The sequence below is a fragment of the Macaca nemestrina genome, chromosome X (genome assembly GCF_043159975.1).
Source record: "Macaca nemestrina isolate mMacNem1 chromosome X, mMacNem.hap1, whole genome shotgun sequence".
NCBI lineage: Eukaryota > Metazoa > Chordata > Mammalia > Primates > Cercopithecidae > Macaca > Macaca nemestrina.
The window spans coordinates 79,548,768-79,574,725 of NC_092145.1; the positions used below are offsets into that span (position 1 = coordinate 79,548,768).

The window sequence follows — 25,958 nt, forward strand, 5'->3', positions numbered from 1 at the left end:
CAGCTCCATGCATGTTATTGCCCCTGAAGACCTTCCAGTAAAAGGAGATGTGGAGGTAGAAGACAGTGATATTTGACCCTGACCCTATGTAGGTCTAGGCTAATGTGTGTGATTATGTCTTAGTTTTTAACAAAAAAGTTTAAAAAGTAAAAACAAAAAACAAAAAACCTTAAATAGAAAATAGCCTATAGAATAAGGATATGAAGAAAGAAAATACTTTTGTACAGCTGTACAATGTGTTTGTGTTTTAAGCTAAGTTATTAAAAAGAGTAAAAAAGTTTTTAAAAATTTGTAAAGTTACAGTAAGCTAATTTTATTATTGAAGAAATAAAATATTAAATAAATTTAGTGTAGCCTAAGTGTACAGTGTTTATAAAGTCTACAGTAGTGTACGGTAATGCCCTAGGCATTCATATTCACTCACCACTTCCTCACTGACTCACCTAGAGCAATTTTCAGTCCTGCAAGATCCATTCATGCTAAGTGCTCTATACAGATATACCATTGCAAATCTTCTTTACCATACTTTTACTGTACCGTTTCTTTGTTTAGATATACAAATACCATTGTGTTACAGTTTTCTACAATATTCAATACAGTAATGTGCTGTACAGGTTTGTAGCCTAGGAGCAATAGGCTATACCATATAGTCTAGGTGAGTGGTAGTCTATACCATCTAGGTTTATGTAAGTACACTCTATGATGATTGCACAGTCAAAATTACCTAAAGTATACATTTCTCAGAACATATCTCCGTTGTTAAGTGATGCATGACTATATACCGTTAGCATCTTGATTCAGAATGAACAGTAAGCTAATCAAATTGACATGTAAATTCTTGACTCTCTTCTATCCCTCAGAGTGCCTAGTATAGTGCTTCCCATTAATTCTTTCATTTATTTGTTCATTTTTCCATTTAACAAATAGTTACTGAATGCCTCTTATGTGTTCTAAGTGGTTTCACAGGGGAGGGTGGTAAAAAAAAGATTACTTTCTAATCCCTGCTATCCCAGAATTTTATACTGTACTGAAAGAACTTAAGTATGCAGGTGACTAGATAAGAAGGCATAATGTTGTGAGGGTAGTGGGAATTGTCAATTCAGAGTCTCAGGGGAAGGCTTTGTGAAGGAAGTGTCATTGAAGATTTTGTTTTAGATCTGGGTTGGAATTAGCTAAGCATTCAGTAAATGTTCATTGGGTGAATTTTGTGGACTTTTCAAATACAATTCATTATGGAAAGCTGCAGGGATATCATAGTACAATATATTGAAAGTCAATTTTTAAAATGGAATCTACAGTACAAAATTGTATTCATACTTGAAGTCTGATGAAAAGTATACTGATCACTTAAGAGAATAAATTTTAATTATACTTGCCCATAGTTATTTTTATATATTTTGTAGTATTTTAATAATGAAAGATATGAAGCACAGAGATATGATGGATTTTTGAAGACGTATGAGACTGCTTCATTGAAAAGTACCTCTACTCTGGCTATGCTGAACTTTGGTCAAAGTGCTATTTTCAGTGTCGGTTTAACAGCTATAATGGTGCTCGCCAGTCAGGGAATTGTGGCAGGTAATGGGTCTGTGGCTATCACATTTACAGGCTGTTCAACTTTTATAAAGATTAATGAAAGGAATGTGTATGCGTATCTCTTAATTATAAAGGATGTTAAAGTGCTTTAACATCCTTGGAGTACTTTTCTCTTTGTATCAGAATGTATTTGCTTGATTGTTTGATAATGGTTTTTTAACTTCCTTTTGTTTAGTGCTGGCTCACTCATTGATTGGGATTACTGTTTGTAACTACCTGATCTTTTAAGAACAACTTTTTTTTTAGCATCTAGTTTTTCTAATTTTTCTTGTAGACTTGTAGAGCAATGTAATTAATTTAGTGTTTAGTTCAAAGGACTAAACTGCAAACACTCTTTTTTTAAGAATTACCAGGAACCTTTTAATCTTTCTACTCCTTTTTTTACTTGCAAAACACTTCAAAAGTAAATGTCTGCTCCTCCTTTCTGTAAACTCCCCCCACCCCCACTCAGTTAGTATTCATTCATTCACTGTGACCTAAATATGTTTTCCACATATTTAGGTCACAACAACATTTTGTTGTTGTTGTTGTTTCATTTTGTTTCCTTTAACTTGATGTACATCAGAATGGTTTATCATCCTTAATCGTGATGTCTATTTTCTCCAATTTATAATGTATACTAATTTTTAAATTTCTATGTTACACTACAAAGAAACCGTTACTAGTGTCTTAGGGAAAAAAGAGAAACTTTTTAGCCTTCCATTTCTATCCTCACTTAAACCATTCTTTTTTGTGTATTATATATAGTGTATAGGTGGGCCTTTCCCATTCCTCTTAACATATACTAAGTTCCCTGTATTACCTAAATCATGGATTAATGCTTTGAAATTGAGTTGACATAAGAGTTGTTGCTGATTAAGAATATTTTGTTCTGTGATAATAGACTATAAACCTCTCTATCTTAAATTGGGAAAGTATGTAACATTTATCTAAAATACCCTTTTTTTTCTTCTGCCAATTGCATATTAAGGCACCCTTACTGTTGGAGATCTAGTGATGGTGAATGGACTGCTTTTTCAACTTTCATTACCCCTGAACTTTCTGGGAACTGTATATAGAGAGACTAGACAAGCACTCATAGATATGAACACCTTGTTTACTCTACTCAAGGTAGACACCCGAATTAAAGTAAGTAATCCATATAGCACCTTTTCAAAAGTATGTGAACATCATCCCATTAGTAGGATTATTCTAGGAATATTCCTACATCACCACGTTAGCAAGCCCAATTTCTTTTACTTGCAGGAATTGGCAGGGGAGTGGGGTGCTATCACCTGTATTAAGAGGTTGTTAGAGCTTTCACTTCTGTGTTTAAAAACCTAGCCATGCATGGTGGCTCACGCCTGTAATCCCAGCATTTTGGGAGGCCGAGGCGGGCAGATCACCTCAGGTCAAGAGTTCTAGACCAGCCTGACCAACATGAAGAAACCCCGTCTCTACCAAAAATACAAAATTAGCTGGTTGTGGTGGCACATGCCTGTAATCCCAGCTACTCGGGAGGCTGAGCCAGGAGAATCGCTTGAACCCGGGAGGTGGAGGTTGCGGTGAGCCGAGATCGTGCCATTGCACTCCAGCATGGGTAACAAGAGCGAACTCCGTCTCAGCATAAATAAATTAAATAAATAAATAATAAAAATCTTACAATGTTAATGAAGACTTATACTAGAAAGTAAATTTTGTTAAGTTGAATTATTTGTACTTACACTGAATTTAGTTATCTAATAATGACACAGAATGTATGATTGCCTCTCCTCGCATCCTCAACCCCTTTCCTCCCCTGCCCATCATCCCTTCTCCCTCCCCACTCCCCCCGCTCAAAAAAAGTTGCTCAGAAACCAAAACATTCAGGGTTTGTTTTACCTTGGCCATGAAGCATGAGAAAACAAATCTTTAATTGCATGCTTGGAAGTGGTCTAAGTCCACTTATAAACCTCCTTCTTTTCCATAATTTCCTTTTTCTTTCTGTGAATTAGAAAAGTGTCTTCATAGCTGTACTCTAGGCAGTGTGTAAAGTGGCTTTTTTTTCTCTTCCCTGCTAGGACAAAGTGATGGCATCTCCCCTTCAGATCACACCACAGACAGCTACCGTGGCCTTTGATAATGTGCATTTTGAATACATTGAGAGCCAGAAAGTCCTTAGTGGAATATCCTTTGAAGTCCCTGCAGGAAAGAAAGTGGCCATTGTAGGAGGTAGTGGGTCAGGGTGGGTAATTTAGTTATTTGTAAAATTCTGTATTATAGACTGATGATTCCCAATGTAATATTTTTTTCTTTATTATAATGAAAATGATTACTGTGGTTTAAAACTGGGTTTTCCTAACATTAATAGGAGCTAAATAACCTTTCTTCATCTCCAATTTCAGGAAAAGCACAATAGTGAGGCTGTTGTTTCGCTTCTATGAGCCTCAAAAGGGTAGCATTTATCTTGCTGGTCAAAATATACAAGATGTGAGCCTGGAAAGCCTTCGGAGGGCAGTGGGAGTGGTACCTCAGGTATTTAAAAACAGAAAAAACCAAATTTTTGGAAGATTTATTGGGTTGATCAATCTGTAACTAGAACAATTTGAATCAAGGGATCAACATATGCTACTGAACTAGTCAATATTAGACCCTACCAGTGAAGTTCTGGTACCAAAAGGGATTTTTTAAAAAAGGAAAGGAAAAAAACTTGAAGGGAAAATCTGCATGATAGGAAGCCCTGGAATGATAGCAAAATAGAATAGAAAGAGCACAGACCTGGATGCTAACCCCATCTCTAACCGTCATTAGTTCTGTGGCCTGGGGCCTCCGTTTTCTCATCTGTAAAATAAGGACGCCATTTATCTTTTAGGATAGAATTATTATAATTATTATTATGGATTAGAGATAATAAATGTAAAATACCAAATCTATCACATAATTGTTCAGAAAATGAAAACTACTATTGTAATTTGGAACAGTTTTCAACATAGTGGATTTATAATAATTACAAAGTAGCTTGACTGCCAACCTCAATTTTGTATGCCTTGTTAACCACTTTGCCTTCAGTACCAAGCACAGTGCCTAACCCATGTTAAACATTTAATAAACATTTCTTGTGTTACTTTGGAGGGAAAATAAATTCAAAGTAAGGTCTGAGAAGTTAAGAAGTAGATAACCTTTATAGGATGTGAGCTTTTCTATGATGAAAGCTTATAGAGAGACGTGGGAATTAGTTGTAGCCAGTATGTATTATAAAGTTGATTTCTGGAGCCAGAATCAAATCCCTGGGAGAGTAGATCAAAATATGGGTAGAGGAAGAACTGTAAGAGAGTTATTGGACGGGGATATGTGGCTTGCAAAATGTCCCCCAAATGATCCCACACATGGACTCTTCTCTGTCCTCTTTTTCACTGAAAATCCCACATGTTAGCATGAGTCATTTAGAGAAATTATTGGGTAACTATGTGAGATGATGGAGATGTTAATTTGTTCATTATAGTAATCATTTTACTATATGTATCTCATAACATCATGTTCTATACCTTAAATATATACAATACCATTTATAAATTTTAAAAAATCATATCATTTAAATTGGATTAGATAATCTAATTTAATAATTCCAGTTCTTTCTCACATACCCCAGTTACGATTTTGGAGGACTATGTGGGGCCCAGAAACCTGCCTTTTTGAAAACGCCTCCTAGGTTATTCTGTTAGAGATGTTTCATAGATTGTATGTTAAGTAACGCTAATCTAGCCCGGGCACAGTGGCTCACGCCTGTAATCCCAGCACTTTGGGAGGCCGAGGCAGGCAGATCGCCTGAGGTCGGGAGTTCAAGACCAGCCTGGCCAGCATGATGAAACCGCATCTCTAGTAAAAATACAAAAACTAGCTGAGCATGATGGCAGGCGCCTGTAATACCAGCTACTCGGGAAGCTGAGGCAGGAGAATTGCTTGAATCCAGGAGGCAGAGGTTGTAGTGAACCGAGATTATGCCATTGCACTCCAGCCTGGGCAACAGATTGAGGCTCAGTCTCAAAAATAAAAAAGAAAGAAAAAGAAACACTAATCTAAACTGTGTGTCAAGTGAATTGGATTCTGAGCTGTGACTACTTAGGATTCAGTGTCCTCATCCATGTAAATAGATTCCTGCCATTCTCTTGGGCTTTGTAACAATTATCCTCATCCTCTTGAGAAGTAGCACATTCACAAAGGGAAAATATACATGATCAATAAACAAAAGACTCTCATCCTCATTGGAGGCCTTAGCAATATAAATTAAGTCAACAACAGGATATGTGTCATTTTTTCACCTATCAGATTGGCAAGGATTTTGAAATTCCTAATATTCAGTTTGGGCAAGACTGTGTAAAATGGACAATCTCTTGTTTTGCTGGTGGAAGTATACAGCTTTCCTGACAAGCAAATTGGCAATGTGTATCAAGTGCCTGAAAAATATTCATACCCTTTATTCCAATAATTCTGCCTGTAGGAAATTTTAGTAAGGAAATAAACAGAGATGTGAACAAGTCTTTATATGCAAAGATGTTCATTACAGCATTATTTATAGTAGCATCAGTTGGAAACAATGTAAATGTCCAACAGTAAGTAGATGGTTACATTATTATCATAGGATCAGAGTCATGCAGCCATTCATAAATATTGTGTTTTTAAAGAATATTGTCATGAAAAATATGCAAATACAAAGTATTAAAAAGGAGGATAGGAAGCAAAATATAGTATCCTGGTTTTATAATACTAGATGAATACATTTCAGTAGAGAAAAAAGATAGGAGAGAATATCAAAATGTAATAGTAGATCTTGCTACATGATGGGAATATGGATTATTTAAGTTTTAATTTATTACATGTATATATTTAAGATATCTCACATGATGTTATGAGATACATATAATTAGGTTACTGTAGAGAAGCAAATTAACATGTCCATCATCTCACAGTTACCCATGTTTTTGTGGCTAGAGCAGCTAAAATCTACCCATTTAGCAGAAATTACACAAAAAAATCAGTATTTATTTTATATTAGTTTTTATATTTTCAAAATTTCCACCTAGCATATTTAGCTTTTTCCTAAATATAAATTATTTAAAAATAAGCAGTTTCTGTTTATACAATGAGCTTATTGAGTTTAAGTATAATCTCAATATGAGAAATTTTATTAATAATAGGTATATAAATGATTTAAATACTATTTAAAGCAATATATGAAATTCTTGATCTGATTATGATGTTCAGGAAGATGGGTATCCTGGTTAATATGAACTAATGGAGTCATTTTATTTCACCTAACCATAGCCTTCCAACCATTTAGAGATTGAAAGAAAAATAGGGGATGGATGCTCACTTGAAGAAAATTAACTTTAGTGTGCCATGTGAGAATAAGTTGAAATATCAAATGAATGCTTGAAGTAAACTTTCTCCAAAAATATATATAGTGCATAAATTCTTTGTTTTCTGTTTTAATACCAATGTCAACGCTTCTTAGAAAATAGGAAAACATATTCAAACCTCATTAGTAATTAGGGAAATGCTAATTTGAACAAAAAGCACATTTTTCCCCTAAGAGTAGCAACAACTAAAAATTATTAATATCCAGTGTTTCTGAATATATGCGGAACTGGCACCCTCATATGCCATTGGTAGTGTGTACTTATACATTATTGGTTGCTGGTAGGGCCATATTTGGAAGACATTTGGGCAATAATATCAAAGGATAAATGTATGCTTAACTTTTAACTCATCAGTCTACTTCTAGGGATTCTTCTTACAGAAACACACAGGTGTACAAAGTCATATACATAGTTTTATTCCAACATTGTAGTAGCAACAATTTGGAAATCACATTAATATCCATCAGTAGGAGAATATATACATAAATTATGATGTTTCCGTAGTATGGAATATACAACTGTTAAAAAGAATGAGTTAGTTTTCTGTTATTGACATGGACAATCTCCAGGATACGTTAAGTGAGAAAAGCAATTGCAAAATAATATGTGTAGAATGACCACACTTGCGTTGGGGGGAAAAAAAACATATGTTTATATATATAAATTCGCAGGAACAAGTCTGGAATGATACACACTAAATTGTTTATGATGACTATCCCTGGGAAGGGAATGGGATTTCGCAGATGAGGGATGATGAAAGGGACTGTCATGTTTTACCCTTTATGCCTTTGTCTCTTTACTGTTTGAGTTTTTAATAATGAACATATATATAGAGAGAGATATAGATATATATTCATTCAGTATATCTGCTTCAGGATGCTGTCCTCTTCCATAATACTATTTATTACAACCTCTTATATGGAAACATCAGTGCTTCACCTGAGGAAGTGTATGCGGTGGCAAAATTAGCTGGACTTCATGATGCAATTCTTCGAATGCCACATGGATACAACACCCAAGTAGGGGAACGAGGACTCAAGCTTTCAGGTGATCAGAGATTTTAGACCTGCCCCCTTCTTGTAAACTTCTTTCAAACTCTAATTGTCAGAGCCATGTTTTAGAAAATGTGATGAGAGACTTCAAAATGTAGTGCTCATTGAGTCACATTTGATTGGGTTACAATCTTCTAGCCCTCACTGTAACCAATTCAACATACTAGTAACTATTCTCAAGTCATGCAAGTCTTTTTTTTTTTTTTTCACTTGCAGCTACAAACACTGTAGGTGTTTGATATTAAGTTATCAAAATATGCTCAGATCATTACTAACTTGTTATCTATAGTCTTCGTGATAAAGCAAAAACAGTATCATTCTTTACCTGGGAAAGTAGTGAGGGTAGGGAGAAGTAATTTGATAATGAATAGTGTATATCTCTCATCATAACTTCCTAGATCATTAGATGTTTTCAGTACTTTAGACCTCTTTATATTTGATCCTGTTACCTGCTATATTTTCCTTACAGCCAACTTCATTTTCATGTCCTTTGTTCTGTGGCCAAGGATATTTTGAGGCTTATACATTTCTTGTTAAATGTTTAATTATGAGATTGCTAGGTTTAAGAATGAATTACCCTAAAATGACTGATTTTTTTGGGAGGACACAGAAAAATGTTTCTTTACCCCCAAATTATTTGAATTTCAAAAGTATAGCAATGTCTAGTTTAGTTTGGGGAGGAAATGTATCCATTATAGATAGAGGTAAGGCAAAAATAGAATGAGAAATACTCTGTGAATTTTAACGAATCCCCATTCCTCTTCATTACAAACTGGCTTCATTTATTAGATACACACTATGTGCAAGCTACTATGCTAAATGATTTGAAAGTTTAAAAAATGAAGCATAAACAGGTCTGTTTCCCAGGAATTGGCAGTCTGTTAGAAAGTTTTGGGCTAGGTTTAGAAAATTTTAAGCAAAGATTACTTTCAAGTTAAGTTGGTTGGGTCATTACCTGGTAGTATAAGATGCCGGTATCATTCCAGTCCACATTTGCACTTTATTACTGCTTTTAATAGGAGTAATTTCCAGTTATCTGGCCCACCCCCAAATTATGTGTCCATTTGGCTAATTCTGGCGATCCCTAATTTATCATGTAATATGAACTAGCCCTCTTAATGCATGACTTTGCCTCAGCCAGCTATGCTGTGTTCTGTTTTGTAATCTTATTTTTCCTTTCTGCATGCCTGTGGGGGATAGGAATAGCTAAAGAAATTTTATTCTTACCTATTTCCCATTTCCTTACAACCATACCTCTCAAAATGAGCAATTTATTATTTAGCATCTATGCTAATAATTATGTTAGAGAATAAACAGACATTTCTTCTCCGAGTTCCAAAATACTATTGAATAGAATTACAATTTAGTTGGTTTCCACTTGAAATTTGAGAGGCACTTCAAAACTAGTCCTTCCTCTGAATATCTACTTCTTTGAGGAACTTTCTGCTACTGGGTTGATAGGTAGGCAGGAAGATAGTACTTATGGTACCTGCCTTGTTAGGAGAATTTTGATCTTGTGAGGTGGGGAAGCATATGGCTAGCATAAATATAAACTTACTAATATTAAAAATAAGGAGCCCCTTTATAGGCCAAAGAGAATAATTATAGAACAAGTAAAAATAAAAATATTTAATGTACCAGATAATGGTTAGAGCTTATTTCTTAAAGAGGTTACTTAAGCTGAAAAATATGTTTTTTCAGACATTGATAATGTATAATAGACAAGAAAAGAAGCTAAAAGGGACATAGTCAGCAGAGTACCATCTTCTGTACTTCCAACTATAGTTCTATATAAGATTGATGACCTTAGACCTACAGTAGTCCCAGTAATAAAAGAAAGTTTTCTATACATTTCACTGCATATTTTCCCTATTTATTTAAGAAATACTTTCAAAATATTTATTCTTGTGTTTAGGAATAAATGTGGGCTTACACATTGTGATAAGAAGAGCATTGGACTAGAATGGGTCTAGTCCAGGTTCTTGCTCGGTGACCGTGAGCAAATCACTTAACTTTTCTGGGCCTGTATCCTTTCTATTTTAAAAATTTGATATGCTAGAGACCTATAATAAATACCTAAATAAAGGAAGAGATATCTAGTATATGCCTTTAACTTTGAAGAATGCTGTGAAAATAATAGCTTTCTGTCAAAAAACAATCCTTGAGAATACTGGCTGAATGCTACTTTTTTATCTTAAGAGACGAATTCAGTTATTCATAGTTTAATGTCTTCAGGTTTCAGATATTGATTTTTTTGGCATTGTCAATTCTGTCATTGAAATTTTCTGAGATTGCTGTTCATTGAGAATTATCTGTAATATAAAGTAACACATAATGAGCATACTTCTGGTAGAATAATAATAGTAGAATCAAAGTTGTTACCTTCCTGCCTCATTCTCATTCTTCCCACCTGCTATGAAGTCAGAATTCAGTAGTGCATTCATGTTTAAGGGAATGTAATTTGTCAAAAGATATTATATATAAACTTCAACTCTACAACTCAGTAAAATGAACTGTGATCAGGAGAATAGGGAAATGTTCAATGTATTACTTGGTGGTTGTAATCAATGGAAACACTAGAAACATAAAATATGCATGCACTATGCTTCCTTAAAGTAAACTTTTCCTTTACCAGGAGGAGAAAAGCAAAGAGTAGCAATTGCAAGAGCCATTTTGAAGGACCCCCCAGTCATACTCTATGATGAAGCTACTTCATCGTTAGATTCGATTACTGAAGAAGTAAGTTATGATTAAAATATAAAACTCTTTATTTTTTTATTTTTATTTTTTGATACTTTAAGTTCCAGGGTACATGTGCATAACGTGCAGGTTTGTTACATATGTATACTTGTGCCATGTTGGTGTGCTGCACCCATCAACTCGTCAGCACCCATCAACTCGTCATTTACATCAGGTATAACTCCCAATGCAATCCCTCCCCCCTCCCCTCCGTGATAGGCCCCGGTGTGTGATGTTCCCCTTCCCGAGTCCAAGTGATCTCATTGTTCAGTTCCCACCTATGAGTGAGAACATGCGGTGTTTGGTTTTCTGTTCTTGCAATAGTTTGCTGAGAATGATGGTTTCCAGCTGCATCCATGTCCCTACAAAGGACACAAACTCATCCTTTTTTTATGGCTGCATAGTATTCCATGGTGTATATGTGCCACATTTTCTTAATCCAGTCTGTCACTGATGGACATTTGGGTTGATTCCAAGTCTTTGCTATTGTGAATAGTGCCTCAATAAACATACGTGTGCATGTGTCTTTATAGCAGCATGATTTATAATCCTTTGGGTATAAATTTACAAGAAAAAACAAACAACCCCATCAAAAAGTGGGCAAAGGATATGAATAGACATTTCTCAAAAGAGGACATTCATACAGCCAACAGACACATGAAAAAATGCTCATCATCACTGGCCATCAGAGAAATGCAAATCAAAACCACAATGAGATACCATCTCACACCAGTTAGAATGGCAATCATTAAAAAGTCAGGAAACAACAGGTGCTGGAGAGGATGTGAAGAAATAGGAACACTTTTACACTGTTGGTGGGATTGTAAACTAGTTCAACCATTATGGAAAACAGTATGTCGATTCCTCAAGGATCTAGAACTAGAAGTACCATATGACCCAGCCATCCCATTACTAGCTCTTCAATATTTAATACTTGGAAGTTTCAGTAAAATGGCTGCATTACTTTGTATTTTAAATAAACTTCAATAGTAAGTGCTATAGAGTAAAATGCCTATCTCCCCTTTTCCATATGGCAAGTGTTGATGGTAAGAATGCCAGGTTGCATTGAACTAGAAATACCACAGTGTTAAGTCCATTTGCAAATGTGTCTCCTTTTGGAACTATGTGATAACTTATGCTGTTGTTGCATTGCCCCTGCATCTTATAAAGCTGTAGGAATCACCTGATATGCTGACAAAGGAAGAAAGTTTCAGTCTCTCTCCTATTGCCACTTAATACTCATTAAAATAGTCATGGAAGTGATTGTGAAACCTGTGACATAGTACATACCAGATAGTCTTTCACTTATCATGGAGCAACTCATGAGATGCAAGTCAGGCATACACAAGCTGCAGTGTTGGTATCAATTTGTATTCATTTCACTGGAAGTGTTATGAAACACCAAGATGTGACACTGATGTCATGACATTGCCCCACAGCTGCGTTAGATTTCATAGCAACATCTTTACATTACATACAAAAGTCTCAACAACAATGGTAGTTTCATTATCATATCCCCTTAATCTAGAACTGAAGATAGACAGATGCATTTGTCAATTGCCTTCATTCAACTACCTTTTAATTCAATACATAGTGTAAACCTAGTGTTGAAGGATAGGCCTAATTCAGCTTTGCAGGCTGTGTGACATAATATTTGCATACAGAGTTAAGTTTCAGGGCCCATTGTTTGATCTGCAGCATATTTAAAGCAATTGAATTTTGAAGTGAATTGGTTAGCCTGGGGATTTGTTATATTTAAAGTGAACCATAAGCAGGACCAGACCCCATTCATTGGAAAAGTAGGAACATGCTTATAAGAACTTTTTACCTAAAAATGTGTCATACTACCACAAACTAAAAGACCTACCAACAGTCATTATTTGAATCATACAGCTTTATTATGTCAGAGAGCATAACCCATTAAGAGCCAACAGACAACCCCCCAAGGGGAGGAGTTATTGGAAGATTTGGTAAATTTTAATGGGCCTTTTAAAAAAGTCCAGTGTCTTCAGTAGGATGTCAGAGTTTAAGTTGTTAAAGGTTAAAAAAGGAGTCCTCACAAACATAACAGGCTTTCTTAGTATTGGCCTTGTACCTTATTATCAGTCTGCCCTAGTAAAATATAAGATCTTTTCCTGGGTAACCATTTGCTCTTGATAATTTTATTCCTTTAATAAATAAAATGTTCAGAAATATTCATAGGAAATTTGGGTATATCCCTATTCCCCACACTGCTGTTTCCATCTAGCTTGCTGTACTTAGACCCAGGTTTCCAAGTATAGCTGAATGTATACACAACTCTTATACTTTACAGGGAATAAACAAAAATATATTTCCGGGATGCATTAGGAAGTCAGAATGCTTTTGAAAAAGAGGTTTCTGCAGTTAAAAATATACAGTTATCATTGTTTCCCCTTCTGTCCTCTGAGTTTGAACTAAGGAAAAGCAAATGTTCCTATAGTCTTTGAATCTCCCTATCTTTGGATTATTTTGAATTTCTCTCTGTCCTATCACTTAAGTCTCTCCTCATTTTAGTTTTGTTCTCATTGGTAAACATTATATGTGGCTATGTTCCTGTTATCACGAGAGTTGATATGTTTACTACTTACAATGTTTACTACTTTCTCCCAGATTTTGTAATTTTGAGAAATGTTGCCTATCTTAAAGAATTTTTTTCTATGATAATGTGATCATATTTGCCTTCTCTTTTTGCTTTCTCCCCTTCCTTTTAGCAATTAGATTAGGTGTAATATTTGGTATCAGTATAAAATTTACATAATAAAAGATTAACTGGCATTTTTTGTGTTCCTTTAGGAAATGTATGATTATTTTAATTTACATTTGCCTAATGCAGAGTTCTTTTTATTTTCTCCTGTTCTTCATATTACCAAACTTGCAGACTATTCTTGGTGCCATGAAGGATGTGGTCAAACACAGAACTTCTATTTTCATTGCACACAGATTGTCAACAGTGGTTGATGCAGATGAAATCATTGTCTTGGACCAGGTAAGAGATTTAACTTTGAAGTTTAGTATTTGAGGAACACTGGAAATTGTTATAGATACAAGAAGCTTAAATATTGTTTCTTACATTATTTGGTTGAGATTGAATCCTGATAAGATTCTGTTTTTAGCCCCTTTTGATTGGAAATAATGCATGTCACTTCCAAGAAGGAATAAACTATATTAACTCACTCTCTATTAAAGTATTACAAACAAAAGTTTAATCAGGAAAGCATTAAATCTTCACAATAGAAGCAGGTTTTCAATGGTGCATATATAAAATAACTTTTCTGCATTCATTTTTGCTCTGAATAGACTATTTGCTCAGTGTCTTTGCTGTATTATATATTTTTATTTTTCTAATACCTGCACATACCCTTGATGGTTAAAAGAAAATTACCATAAAATAAAGTGGTCATTTTCAAACATGGTCATTTTTATTTTATGTTTTTCCTTCTTGGGAAAGTAAGAAAAATATAGCCTGCTTTATCTCTTCTAAGGAAATTACTATACGAGTATACTGTAAAAGTCTAGACAAATCAGAGTACCACTATTGTGATGGGTAGATTTGAAAATTGCAATAATTTTTATTTTCTCCTTCCTGTAAGGACCTCTTCTCCCCACACCCGCCTAGTACTTGATTATTTCTAACATTATGCAGTTTTCTACACTGCATTCAGCCTTTTCTGTAATTATTTTTCCCTTCTAATAAATATATCTTCAATTCTTTATCATTTTGGTTTTTTTTTTCTTTTTGAGGCACGGTCTTACTTTGTCACCCAGGAGTACAGTGGCACGATCTCAGCTCACTGCAGCCTCGACCTCCTGGGCTCAAGCAATCCTCACACTTCAGCCCCCCAAGTAGCTGGGACTACAGGCACGTGCCTCACGCCCAGCTAATTTTTTGTAGAGATGGGGTTTCACCATGTTGCCCAGGTTGGTCTCGAACTCCTGAGCTCAAGCGACCTGCCTGCCTCACCCCGACAAAGTACTAGATTACAGGCATAACCACCACGCCTGGTCACATTTTGAAAACCTGTGTAATAAGAGTTTAGAGAGAAGCATTCTCATGTACTATCTGTATATTGAACTATTTAAAGGGACTTTTTCACTCCACTAAAATTTCTTATAGGGTATTCAGTGTTGTGGTTTGTATACTATTACCTTCATAAGTTGCTTGCATGCTTGTGACCCTAGGCCTTTCTGTTGGTTTGTTCTTAAATATTTACATTCATTACCAAACTGATTTTTCCGGTATGGTTGTACCAGAATGTCTTAAATGGGAAATTTTGTAAATATACCTTATTATATCATTGATGTTCAAGAATATTAAATAAAATCTGCTACTGTTTTATAAGCTTTCTGATTCTATGCAGCCATTTAGTGAGAGCCTTTTTTTACAAATAGAAGTTGTTAAAATATGTTAGCAGGCATGTGATCACCTGCCTCATGCCATGTAATTCATAGTATCTATACACTTATTTTATACCATTGCCACTTGGATTTTGGGTTGTAATTGGACCTAATTTATTACTGATCATTAGCAACTGTGTCTAAAGAAGAATCTCTTTATTATTCATAATTTGATGATTCTGTAGTTGTCTGATTATGAACATAACAGATTTTCATTTTCTAGTGAAACTAATATGACCTTAACTTTGACTAATAATCTGTCACCTCTGTGTTCTGTCAGCAATTTCTTATAGTAGTGTTAATGTTAAGACGGCATATCTAGGGAACTTCTAGTTAAACGTGGAAGGTTGGATATATTTGTTTATCTCTTCTTCCCCTAACCATACTAAAATGAAAGTTAAGAAATAAGTATAATAAGTATAAAGCCATAAGGACAAAATAATAGGAGAGGAAATAACAGTGGACAAGAGATATCAGCAAATTGGGGAAACTGGTAAGTAGATAGATTAGCAGAGCTAAAAAGTTCAATACTGTGTATGAAAAAGAGAGAGACATCAATTTTTAAAAAAAGCAAATTGATTCATGTTGTAGACCCCTGAAAAGGCTCAGGAATTGAAGGCACCAGGTATGATGAAAAGTGGTGATAAGCATGAGGTTGAAAGTAACAATTAAGTGTAAGACTGCATAAGAAATAAAGTTCCTTAGCACGAGTCTGGAGATTTACTTATCAGGAAATTACTGGCTTTGGACACAAGCAGACCACCAGGCACATTAACAATGAAGGGAGAGATTAACTGAAAATCAAAACATACCAAAGGATAGGACCACAGGCCCTCTTGTGCCACTGGCTCCAAGAACTTTGCCAACCAGTTGTTTATTTTACCATCACTACTCCTTTCCTCATCAGCAAATAATTGGAGGATTCTTCTCTGGAGAAACAAAAGCAGCCCCAGGAAAAAAAAAAAGATACTTGTATTTGGGAACCCCAACAAAATGTCCAGATATCTACATAATCATCCTACCATGAAGTCCACTGGTTTAGAAGGCATCGTAATGCACACAGAGCTTCCGGTCAGCCTTTCAATGCTCTATTCTTAAATGTCAGTGGATAGACCTCCAAAACAGAAAAAAAGGAACTCAATGGAAAATGTAGACTTTCTTAATATGCTCAGAGATCGTGGAAAATATAGTATTTCTAAAATAAGGACAGAAGAAAAAAAAGTAACCTGTAATCCCAGCTACTTGGGAGGCTGAGGTGAGAGGATGACTTGAGCCCAGGAGGTGGAGACCAGCCTGGACAACATAGCGAGACTCTGTCTCCAAAAATTAAAAACAACAACAAAAAAAAAGTAAAGGAAACTTATATGGCCTGATCTGTAGGATATATTGGTAAGTGGAAAAAAAAAAAGTAGATATAAAAGAGAATATAGCATGCTACCTTTTGCAAAGAAGATAGGGAAAAAAAGAATATATGTATATCTGCTTATTTTTGCAAAAACAAACTCAAAGGGTAAACTAGAAACTAAAGCAATTGGCTGCCTATGGGATGCGAGTACAAAGGGTTAGATACAGAAAAGAGAATGAAGTTTTAATATTTTACTTTTGAACCATGCTTAGTATTTTTATACCTTCAAAAATAAAATTAAATCAACAAGGGGAAAAATAAAAATTAAATACAAACAGAAAGAAGTAAAACTAATTGCATATAAAATTGCTAACATAACCACCCAGAAGAAAAATAGAATTAAGCCAAGTAACTTTTGAACATATTACTTTGATTATATACCCTTCGTGGAATATATTTTAAAGACAAAAATAACCCAAAGGAAATTCGAACTTAGTGTATTGTTGGTAGTAGTGTGGGGGTAACCATTTTGAGACTATTTTTGTGTATAGTGTAAGATTGAGCTTATGAGTAAATACATTGATGTTGGGAAACAGATCTCTTGGGAGAAGAAAGATACAAATATGGAATTGGCAAAGAAGAGGAGACCCTTGCGATATATTGGAATAGAATTATCAGTCTGAATTTATGATTTTAAAAAAATGTCCTAACTCTGTTCACTGAAGAGGCCTAGAAGCAGTGAAAACCCAGTAGTAATGAGTATACTTGGCAACCAGATCTTGGGCACTAAATACTGTTCCTCACTAAAAGCAACCAACACTCTTTGGAGAAGTAGTTGATTCCTGATCTGGGTCAGGGAAACTAACGAACACAAGTCATGAGGACACAGGAACCATTTTGAATGAGCTCCCACTAGCCAATTGGGGCATAAAAAGAATAATGACACTAATTAATTATAATACATTGAATAAAAAACATCTATGCATCCATGATGATACTGCTAAAACAAAAATTATCAAGGGGAAAGGGACAGTTCCCCTTTAGGAAGAAAGCCAACTAACACATGAAATGTAAAAGGAATTACAAATTTAGAAAATCACATTTTACAGCCACCATTGTAATAATTGATTCAGGTAAGGGTCCTCACTCGTTGCTGAAACCATGTGGTGTAAAGCTATTGAGGCTAGAATATTTGCACGGTTTGAAATTACCATAGATTACTTACTAATTAGAGAAAAAAATCCTTGAAAATAGAGAAATAGAGAAACTGGTAGATGTCACCTTAACCAAATGATCAAACCTAATATCAGTAATGGAGCAAAATTGAACTCATGTACCTCCTGATGTAATGCACTGAAGATATATTATCTTTTCTTTCTACCCAAAATGTTTAACCTGGGCTGGGCGTGGTGGCTCATGCGGGTAATAACAGCACTTTGGGAAGCAGAGGTGGGAGGATTACCTGAGCCCAGAAGTTCGAGACCAGCCTGGGCAATATAGCAAGATCCCATCTCAAAAAAACAAAAGTTTAGCCTGGATCTAATAATCAGAAACAACTAGACAAATACAAATTGAAGGGCAGTCTTTTAAAAGCAGGACTGGACATTTTAGAAATATCAATGTCACAAACACACACACACAGACTAGAACAAAGCTGTTATAAATTCAATGCGTTGATCCTGATTGGATCCTAGATGGAAAAAAAGCATAAAGGACATTATTGGTACAATCGATGAAGTCTGAATATGGACTGTATGTTAAATAAGAATATCATATCATTGTTCAGTTTTTTTTGTTGGGTTTTTTGTTTTTTGGTTTTTTTTGGTAGAGATGGGCGGGGGCAGGTATCTCCTCATGTTGCCCAGGCTGGTCTCAAACTCCTGGGCTCAAGCAATCCTCTCATCTCAGCCTCCCAAAGAACTGAGATTACAGGCATGAGCCACCATGGCCAGCCATTGTTAAATTTCCTGAGTGTGATATAGTTGTATTTAAGTCATATAGGAGAATGTCTTTGTTTTTAGGGGATACATGCTAATGAAATATTTAGGGGTGAAATGTAATGATGTCTGCAGCTCATTCTCAGATGGTGTAGCAAAAAAATAATGTATATATAGAGAGAAGGTGAGGTGGAGAAAGCAAATGTAAGAAAAAATAACGGTTGCCAAACTAGGAGAAGCATATAGTGTTGTTCATTGTATCACTCTTGAAATATTTCAACATTTTAAAATGGGTTTGGTAAATAAATAAATAAAGGAACGACCTGAGAACAAGATTTTAGAAATGAGAAATGTCTTTGCTGAAATAAAGTCAAGAAAATCTCCAAAAGAGAGAGAATATAGAGAAAAGATCAGAAAACAAGAGAATTTGTCTTAAAAGTCCAACATCTGACTAGTGGTAGTTCTAGAGAGGCCAGAAACAGGGGAGGAAATTGTCAAATAATAGGTTGTTGCAAAAGTTATTGTGTTTTTTTGCCATAGAAAGTAATACCAAAAAAGTGTCTAGAACTTCAGAGCAAGAGTTTCTAGATTGAAAGGGCCTGAGGACCCACCACAATGAATGGAAAGGAAAAATAAAGCTATATCAGGGTACATTATCATACAACTTCAGAATTGAGGATGTAGAAAACAACCTAAAAGCTCTGAAGGAAATATCTCTGGGTGGTGGGGGGAAATAAACTAATAGATTACCTAATGTAGTTGATTATGAGAAAAATACTGTTGAAAAGGGTTTTGTAATTCTGTAATAAACTTTAGAGAGATTTCCAATAGTGACATAGAAAACTAAGCAAATGAAAAAGAAACAAGCAAGTTACTAAGTCTAGCAGGATTAAAAGACTGTATAAGAAAATGTATATATAATCCTAGTACCTACTTAGCTAAGCAGGGAATACTTACATAGTTGTAATAAGGTAAACACTGAATCAAAATTTGTGATGTAACTGATGTTATTAGGAGAGTAAATGATGGAGTAGTGGGAATGTGGGATAGTATGAGTGTTGAATCTCCGTATTCCATAATAGGGAGTTAGTAGATAATGCCAGAAATGAATAAATCAAGAAACAGCAGTATAACCTTACATGTAAATACTTAAAAGTAGGCACAGACAAATTTCAGTTATTTTACTTAAGGGTTTATTGTAAAAGTCCTGTTCCCAGGAATACCAGTAAAAGTGACAGAGTTCCTTTTGTCTCTCAGCATGGTTAACCATAGCTATCAAGAAACAAATTAATTGTAGATCAGAGTTTGGAATCTATACCACCAAATCTTTGCAGTGTTAAGTTTAATAACCATTGTTAACAAAAACAGCTACTGGAAGAAGTAAGCTTTTCATTTTCATTAAATCTTTTTATTTTATGAAATCTTTTTTATTTCAAAGTACACATAAGGATTTAAGGATATTATTTTTAAATCTTTTAAGTGCCTGTGTAAATAGCAGTGCTTTTGATTTGAATATTTTCTGATTACGGAAAATATCACCTTTTTACATTTTAACCTTCCCTTCAAAATGACAAATGAAACATTACAATTTTATTTCCTTTAAGTAAAATGGTGTTTATGGTATTAGAAATTTTATAGCCTTTTGTTTGTTCACTGGCACTGGATAGCTCAACAGGAAGGAAAGCATTCCTACCTAAATTTTTTTTCACTTATACTGTGTATGAGGAATTGGGAGAAGTATTTTAATGAATGCAAATCCTTCAAAATCCTTAGTTAGAAAGTATTTGGTATTTTCAGTTATTATGCTAGTTAAATGACCTTTCTCCGTGTTTCTCATGTGTTTGCTTTTTAGGGTAAGGTAGCCGAACGTGGTACCCACCATGGTTTGCTTGCTAACCCTCATAGTATCTATTCAGAAATGTGGCATACACAGAGCAGCCGTGTGCAGAACCATGATAACCCCAAATGGGAAGCAAAGAAAGAAAATATATCCAAAGAGGAGGAAAGAAAGAAACTACAAGAAGAAATTGTCAATAGTGTGAAAGGCTGTGGAAACTGTTCGTGCTAAGTCACATAAGACATTTTCTTTTTTTGTTGTTTTGGACTACATATTTGCACTGAAGCAGAATTGTTTTATTAAAAAAATCATACATTCCCATTTTCTATAATCCTTCTTTTAGATAAGATTTATTTAAAAGGGGATTTGAGTTTTACATCTTTCACAATCTATTTAATGCGGCATCTGTAATTATCCCCAAATTATTTTCTTGTCACTGTCCTGGTTGTGCTCAATGCATAATTTTTGCTACCTGTTTGATATTACCACATTACCCTCTTGAAGCCTGACATTCATTTGATATCTATAGCCAGATGAATCAGATTGGTTTCCCAATTTTTGTAGTTTTTAAAACCTCCTTTATGCTGACAATTTAGAGGGAAAGTGTCTGTTTCTTAAAATGAAAGTAAAAGAGGATAGTGTAAGTTTATTGTTTCTTCTCCCTCCTCCCTCCAATTGAAATTGATGTGAAAATGAATTTATAAACTTTTAAAATTAGAATGTATCAGAAATAGACATGCATTTATAGTTTGATGTCTTACTCAATAGATTACTTACTTTTTTTTGTTTTTAGACAGATTCTGACTCTGTCACCCAGGCTGGAGTTCAGTGGCACATCTCGGCTCTCTGCAACCTCTATCTCCTGGGTTCAAGCAATTATCATGCCTCAGCCTCCCAAGTAGCTGGAATTAGCATGTGCCACCACACCTGGCTAATTTTTCTATTTTTAGTAGAGACAGCGTTTTGCCATGTTGGCCAGGCTGGTCTTGAACTTCTGACCTCACATGATCCGCCCACCTTGGCCTCCCAAAGTGCTGGGATTACAGGCATGAGCCACCATGCCCGGCCTATACTTAGAATTTTTGAAGTATTTGCAAATATGTACTTTTTGAAGGAAAAAAACCTTCATTCTCCTTTTGCTATTTAGAATATTCTTCATCATTAAGCAGCACCATAACTATCATCTAGTGATTAGAATTTTATTTTTCCACAAAAAATGAGGCATTGTTTTTGTTTTGGACCAAACTACACAATTTTCTTTAAAGATTTACAAATTCCTATGTAATTTGAAAGTCGCTATACTGGGAGTAATCTGAAAAGCTTAGAAAGTACATTTATTTTCTATTGCCATCTTAAACGTGCTGCTTTTTCTATTCAAAGTTTACTAAGAAACAAGTAAATGGGATGTCGTGCATACATACACATGCTCACATGTGTATAAATCAGTGTTCATTTAAAAAATATTAACATTTAGGTAAATAGAGTATTACATATTATTCTCTTTAGATGATCAAGACTCTAATCTGTGTTGACACTTCAGAATTTCTTTATTACAAGATCTTCCCTTACTTTTCAGTAATTTAATTAGTTTCTTTAAGCCTGACATAACAAGGAAGAGCCCAAACAACATAATCAAGTTTTACCTGCTAGAATTAATAAAATACTGGTATACATTCACTTAGAAAGTTCTCTTTTCCAGTATGAACTTGCTTTCATTTGTTTGGTAGTAATCATTCAATTCGAAAACATAAGCACCTCATGAATGGCCATATAACTATGTAATAAGGTTTTATTTCTCAGAAAAGGTCCTAATATACTTACTTTATTGGTTTATAGTTTTAAGAAAATTTTCATGATAATTTGATATGGGAGAGATTAGTATTGTTGACATTGGTGGGTGGATAGCTGATCTTATCTAACTTAGGTGCCCATTCTTGTTATATAAAGGTAATTTGGTAAGTAACATGAAACCAGTATTTCATAGTCTTTGCTACCAGAGTAAGTGATGCAAGATCTTCTTTTTAAAGCTAGAGTTAATACTGAGATGCATAATCAACTGAAAAATGGATTCGGGTTTTTTTTGTTTTTTTTTTTCCTTTTCAACATTTCTTACTCTGAAACCATAGTTGTTACTGCTCTTCTGGCAGCGGGGAGCACTTTTAATGAATCCGTTGCATTACTGGAAATGTGGTTAAAGTCTCAATATAAATGTTGCTTCTCTGTTAATTCCCTCTATACATTTCCAGTGATGCTGATGGAAAAGATTTTGCTTAACCACATAAACAAACACATAATATTGAAGTAACTGTCAGTAATAATTCATTTTGAGGTGTGAATAGTGTTCAAAGTAAGTTATTTTATGATATGGGAAAACTGTAGTCCAAGAAGTTTAGGAGTGTTTCCAAGGTGTGGATAATTTTCCCACTAAGAGATATGAAGCTATTTTGTTTTCATATGATTGCAAGTGGTCCCTAGTCCATTGTGGTCATTAACCATTATTTTCAACTAACAAAATCTTAAATTACTTGAAAAGCAGTTATTGTAGGGTCCATAACTAAGTCTTAAAGGCATTTCTTTTAACCACTTCATATTAAGGTGGTTCTATACAGGGAAATAATAGACAAATGGAGATGAAAGAAAAGCTTCCTAGGATGATTCATTCAGAGGAAATGCCAAGAAAAAGGGCATTTAATTATAGTGTACTAATTTTACATTATAATATTATGTACTCACACAAAAGGATAAAGTGTATAAATCTCTAAATCAGTGTTGCAACATAATGTTTTTTAATATATTGGGATGAATAAGGTACAGTTTTAGAATATGTAATCTGAAAATGGAGCAAGATGATAAGGTTTTATTTTTTATATCTCTTTATTTTAAAGATTGAAAATTTTACTTTCTTCCTAAGGGACTTCCAGTTTACAAAAATTAAGTTGAAACCAAGGTAATTTGGGATTATAAAAACTGGGCCAGATGCCTTACTGAAGGTTCTTAACATAGAAATATCTTGGTGAGCAGATGGCCTCATTTGGAAATTTTTAACAGCTAAAGTCTGAGGGTCACTTTTGCAAATCAGAAAGAGACCTTAGCATTTGGACATGAACAAGCTCAAGATATGCGTTTGTTTTTCCTCTACAGAGATTTGCACCTTTTATAAACCTTAAGATAAATATTGTGTCATTCCTTTAGATGGTGACAAAGTAGTTTGTGAAGATGGCCGGTTTTAAAATTTTTTTTTGCTTTAAAGGCAAGATATTTAAAGATTGTATGATTCCTTATTTCTGGATGTCTTTGTCCATACTGCCATCTTGCTCTTATCCTTCCTACTTGCTGAATGTGTCACTGAGTAGCAACTTTTGCCAGTGTATATTCATAGTTATCTTACCTTGTATCTTTATTACTAGACAGTCTGTCATGAATTAATAGTTGAAAGCATTTAAATATGTTTGCAATTGCAGTTTTCTTAAATTGTAAACAAATCCCTTTGAATATATAGATTTTTAATGTAAATTGTATAGTAAATGACAATACCAAATCAAATAGGTTAAAATTGGTTAGTTAAGACAAAATAACTCAAGAGAGGCCCTTTACCTCACTGTTACTGTTTATAGCAATCTGTGTAGATAAACATTACTAAATAAACGTTATATTTGTGACTAGAAATGGGTATCCCATTGAAGCAACTCTTCTCTGCAATGTCCAGGGAAAACTGATATTTTGTCATTCACATACTGAGAATAAATACAGATAATTAAGAGACGCTCTGAGGGTATGACCTTACAGCCTTACGCAGAAGGTAAAAACTTGGAATTGTTTCTAAGAGAAAGTAATTGTGAAACTCATAATGTGGGTAAAATGGCAGCAAATTATAGTGTGCTTTCAGTTAACATTAAGCTGTCGTACCAATCAGTTCTAATGATTAGGAAGTAAACTTTTGGGTATAAAAATGTCTTGACTGCAAATCGTGTGATAAACTAGCAATTTTATTAACTAGGTAGAGTTGGAAATGAAATGCATGTTCTAATTAAAAACAAGTTGGAGCATTTTTTGGTTAAAAAAAGGTCAGTGGATTGTTTCCATACTTCCTGTTCTTACACAGCTACAGTAGTTTCAGTTTCATAAAATCATGAGATTTTAAAGTTAGAAGGAGTTTAGAGGTCATTTAATACAATCCCCTCACTCTACAAATGAAGAAACTGAGGCCAAGTTGGGATGAAAACCCTGGCTCCTGACACCTAGTCTGTTCTTCCTTCTACTACACCACATTTCCACTCAAGTTACATTTTAAAATAAATTGGAAGCTTTGCACAGTGGTGGTATCATAACCAATGAAGTATATCCGAGGCACAGTTATTGCTAATTGAAAATTTTTTCCAATACCTGGCCATTATGACTTGAAATATAGTTGGTATTGGTGAAATAAATAAATTGGAGAGTAGGACTTCCATAATGGCAAAGTAGGAGCTCAATAGACCCTCTCCCCAGCAAAATAACATTTTTACTGGTAAAATTGTTTTTTAAAAAGCAATCATTTAAAATTTCTGAAAATTGTCTTAAGGGCCTACAGGAAATAGAGAAACATCCATTCAAGAAAATCTGTTGAATCTTATTAACAACAGCAAGAGTTTGTGGTCTTTGAGGAACAACCTGTTCCATATGTCCCCCACCCCCATCCAAGTGTTACCTGAGTGTTCTACCCTGGATGCTCCATTTAGGGCGTGTATGGTGAAGATGATGGGGGTAGGTGGGGCTCACTCTTCTCTCAGCTCCCATTCTGGGGCTAGAGTTTCACCCTGTCAGGGCCAACTGTTTACATTTCTTATCCCACCCCTCAACCCCATACAAACACACTTAAACCTGTGTTGCAGAAACTCTATGCCAGCAGACAAAGCCAAAAGGACTAGAGATGCCTTCTGCCACCCAGCCCTACCCCCAACCCCTTAAGAGTAGAAATTCTATTCTATGCAAAGACTGAGAATAAGGGGGCCCTGATTTTCTCTATCCCAGCTTGCTCATAACATTGGAGGCATCACCCAAAGAAGGAAACTGGCAAATACTGGGGACTTCCACCCCACCCCATCACCCGTGAGTAAAATGATTTGAGGAAAAATGAGCCCCACCCTCAGCTTCAGTTCAGTGGTGCAGAGGTTCTGCCCACGGGGAAAGGCATGCAATAAAAACAGTTCCATAGCTCTGCCTGTGGAAACTGACTTCATTTGGAACAGAGCATGAAGAACTTCATCCCTAAAGATGTTGTCAAAAACAGTGGATGGAGATCTTGGTGGAGATCAATTAAGGGAAGGTTGCACATGCAAAGCAGCCAGAAGTTTAATAGAAACATGAAAGAGAAAGCCAAGAAGAGCCGTCCTGACAGTGCAGTCAACTATGGGGGTTGAAAAGTCTGTGTGCATGTGCTGGGCTGCACCCACTCACAACAATCAGAGCAGAACATGGGACATACTTGAAAGCATTTCAATACATGCAGACCCATCAACACAAGGTGCAATCTTTACTGGCACAAGGAGTTTGAAAACAACCTTTGACCAAACACTGCAATAAGCTACTTTGACCCAGAAGTGACTCCCAGGAACAAGGATTAAAAATAAAATTATACTCATCCCTGGCAATCTGAAAGACTGTGTGTATGTTGAAGGCTGT

General features: G+C 35.0%; 1 protein-coding gene and 1 pseudogene across 3 annotated transcripts in view; both read left to right on the forward strand.

Moving 5' to 3' along the window:
- Positions 1–23,963, forward strand: part of LOC105496935 (ATP binding cassette subfamily B member 7) — a 115,717-nt gene extending 91,754 nt beyond the window's left edge. For all 3 annotated transcript variants that reach the window (XM_011767571.2, XM_011767572.2, XM_011767573.2), the window contains 8 exons: positions 1,404–1,578; positions 2,567–2,724; positions 3,636–3,799; positions 3,960–4,089; positions 7,847–8,018; positions 10,659–10,762; positions 13,662–13,769; positions 20,313–23,963. In XM_011767571.2, the coding sequence (XP_011765873.2) occupies positions 1,404–1,578; positions 2,567–2,724; positions 3,636–3,799; positions 3,960–4,089; positions 7,847–8,018; positions 10,659–10,762; positions 13,662–13,769; positions 20,313–20,528 (1,227 nt within the window). In that variant the 3' untranslated portion in view covers positions 20,529–23,963. The remainder of the gene's footprint in view (positions 1–1,403; positions 1,579–2,566; positions 2,725–3,635; positions 3,800–3,959; positions 4,090–7,846; positions 8,019–10,658; positions 10,763–13,661; positions 13,770–20,312) is intronic.
- A 636-nt stretch (positions 23,964–24,599) lies between these two features.
- LOC112429383 (U4 spliceosomal RNA) lies at positions 24,600–24,730 on the forward strand (annotated as a pseudogene).
- The last annotated feature ends 1,228 nt before the right edge of the window (positions 24,731–25,958 follow it).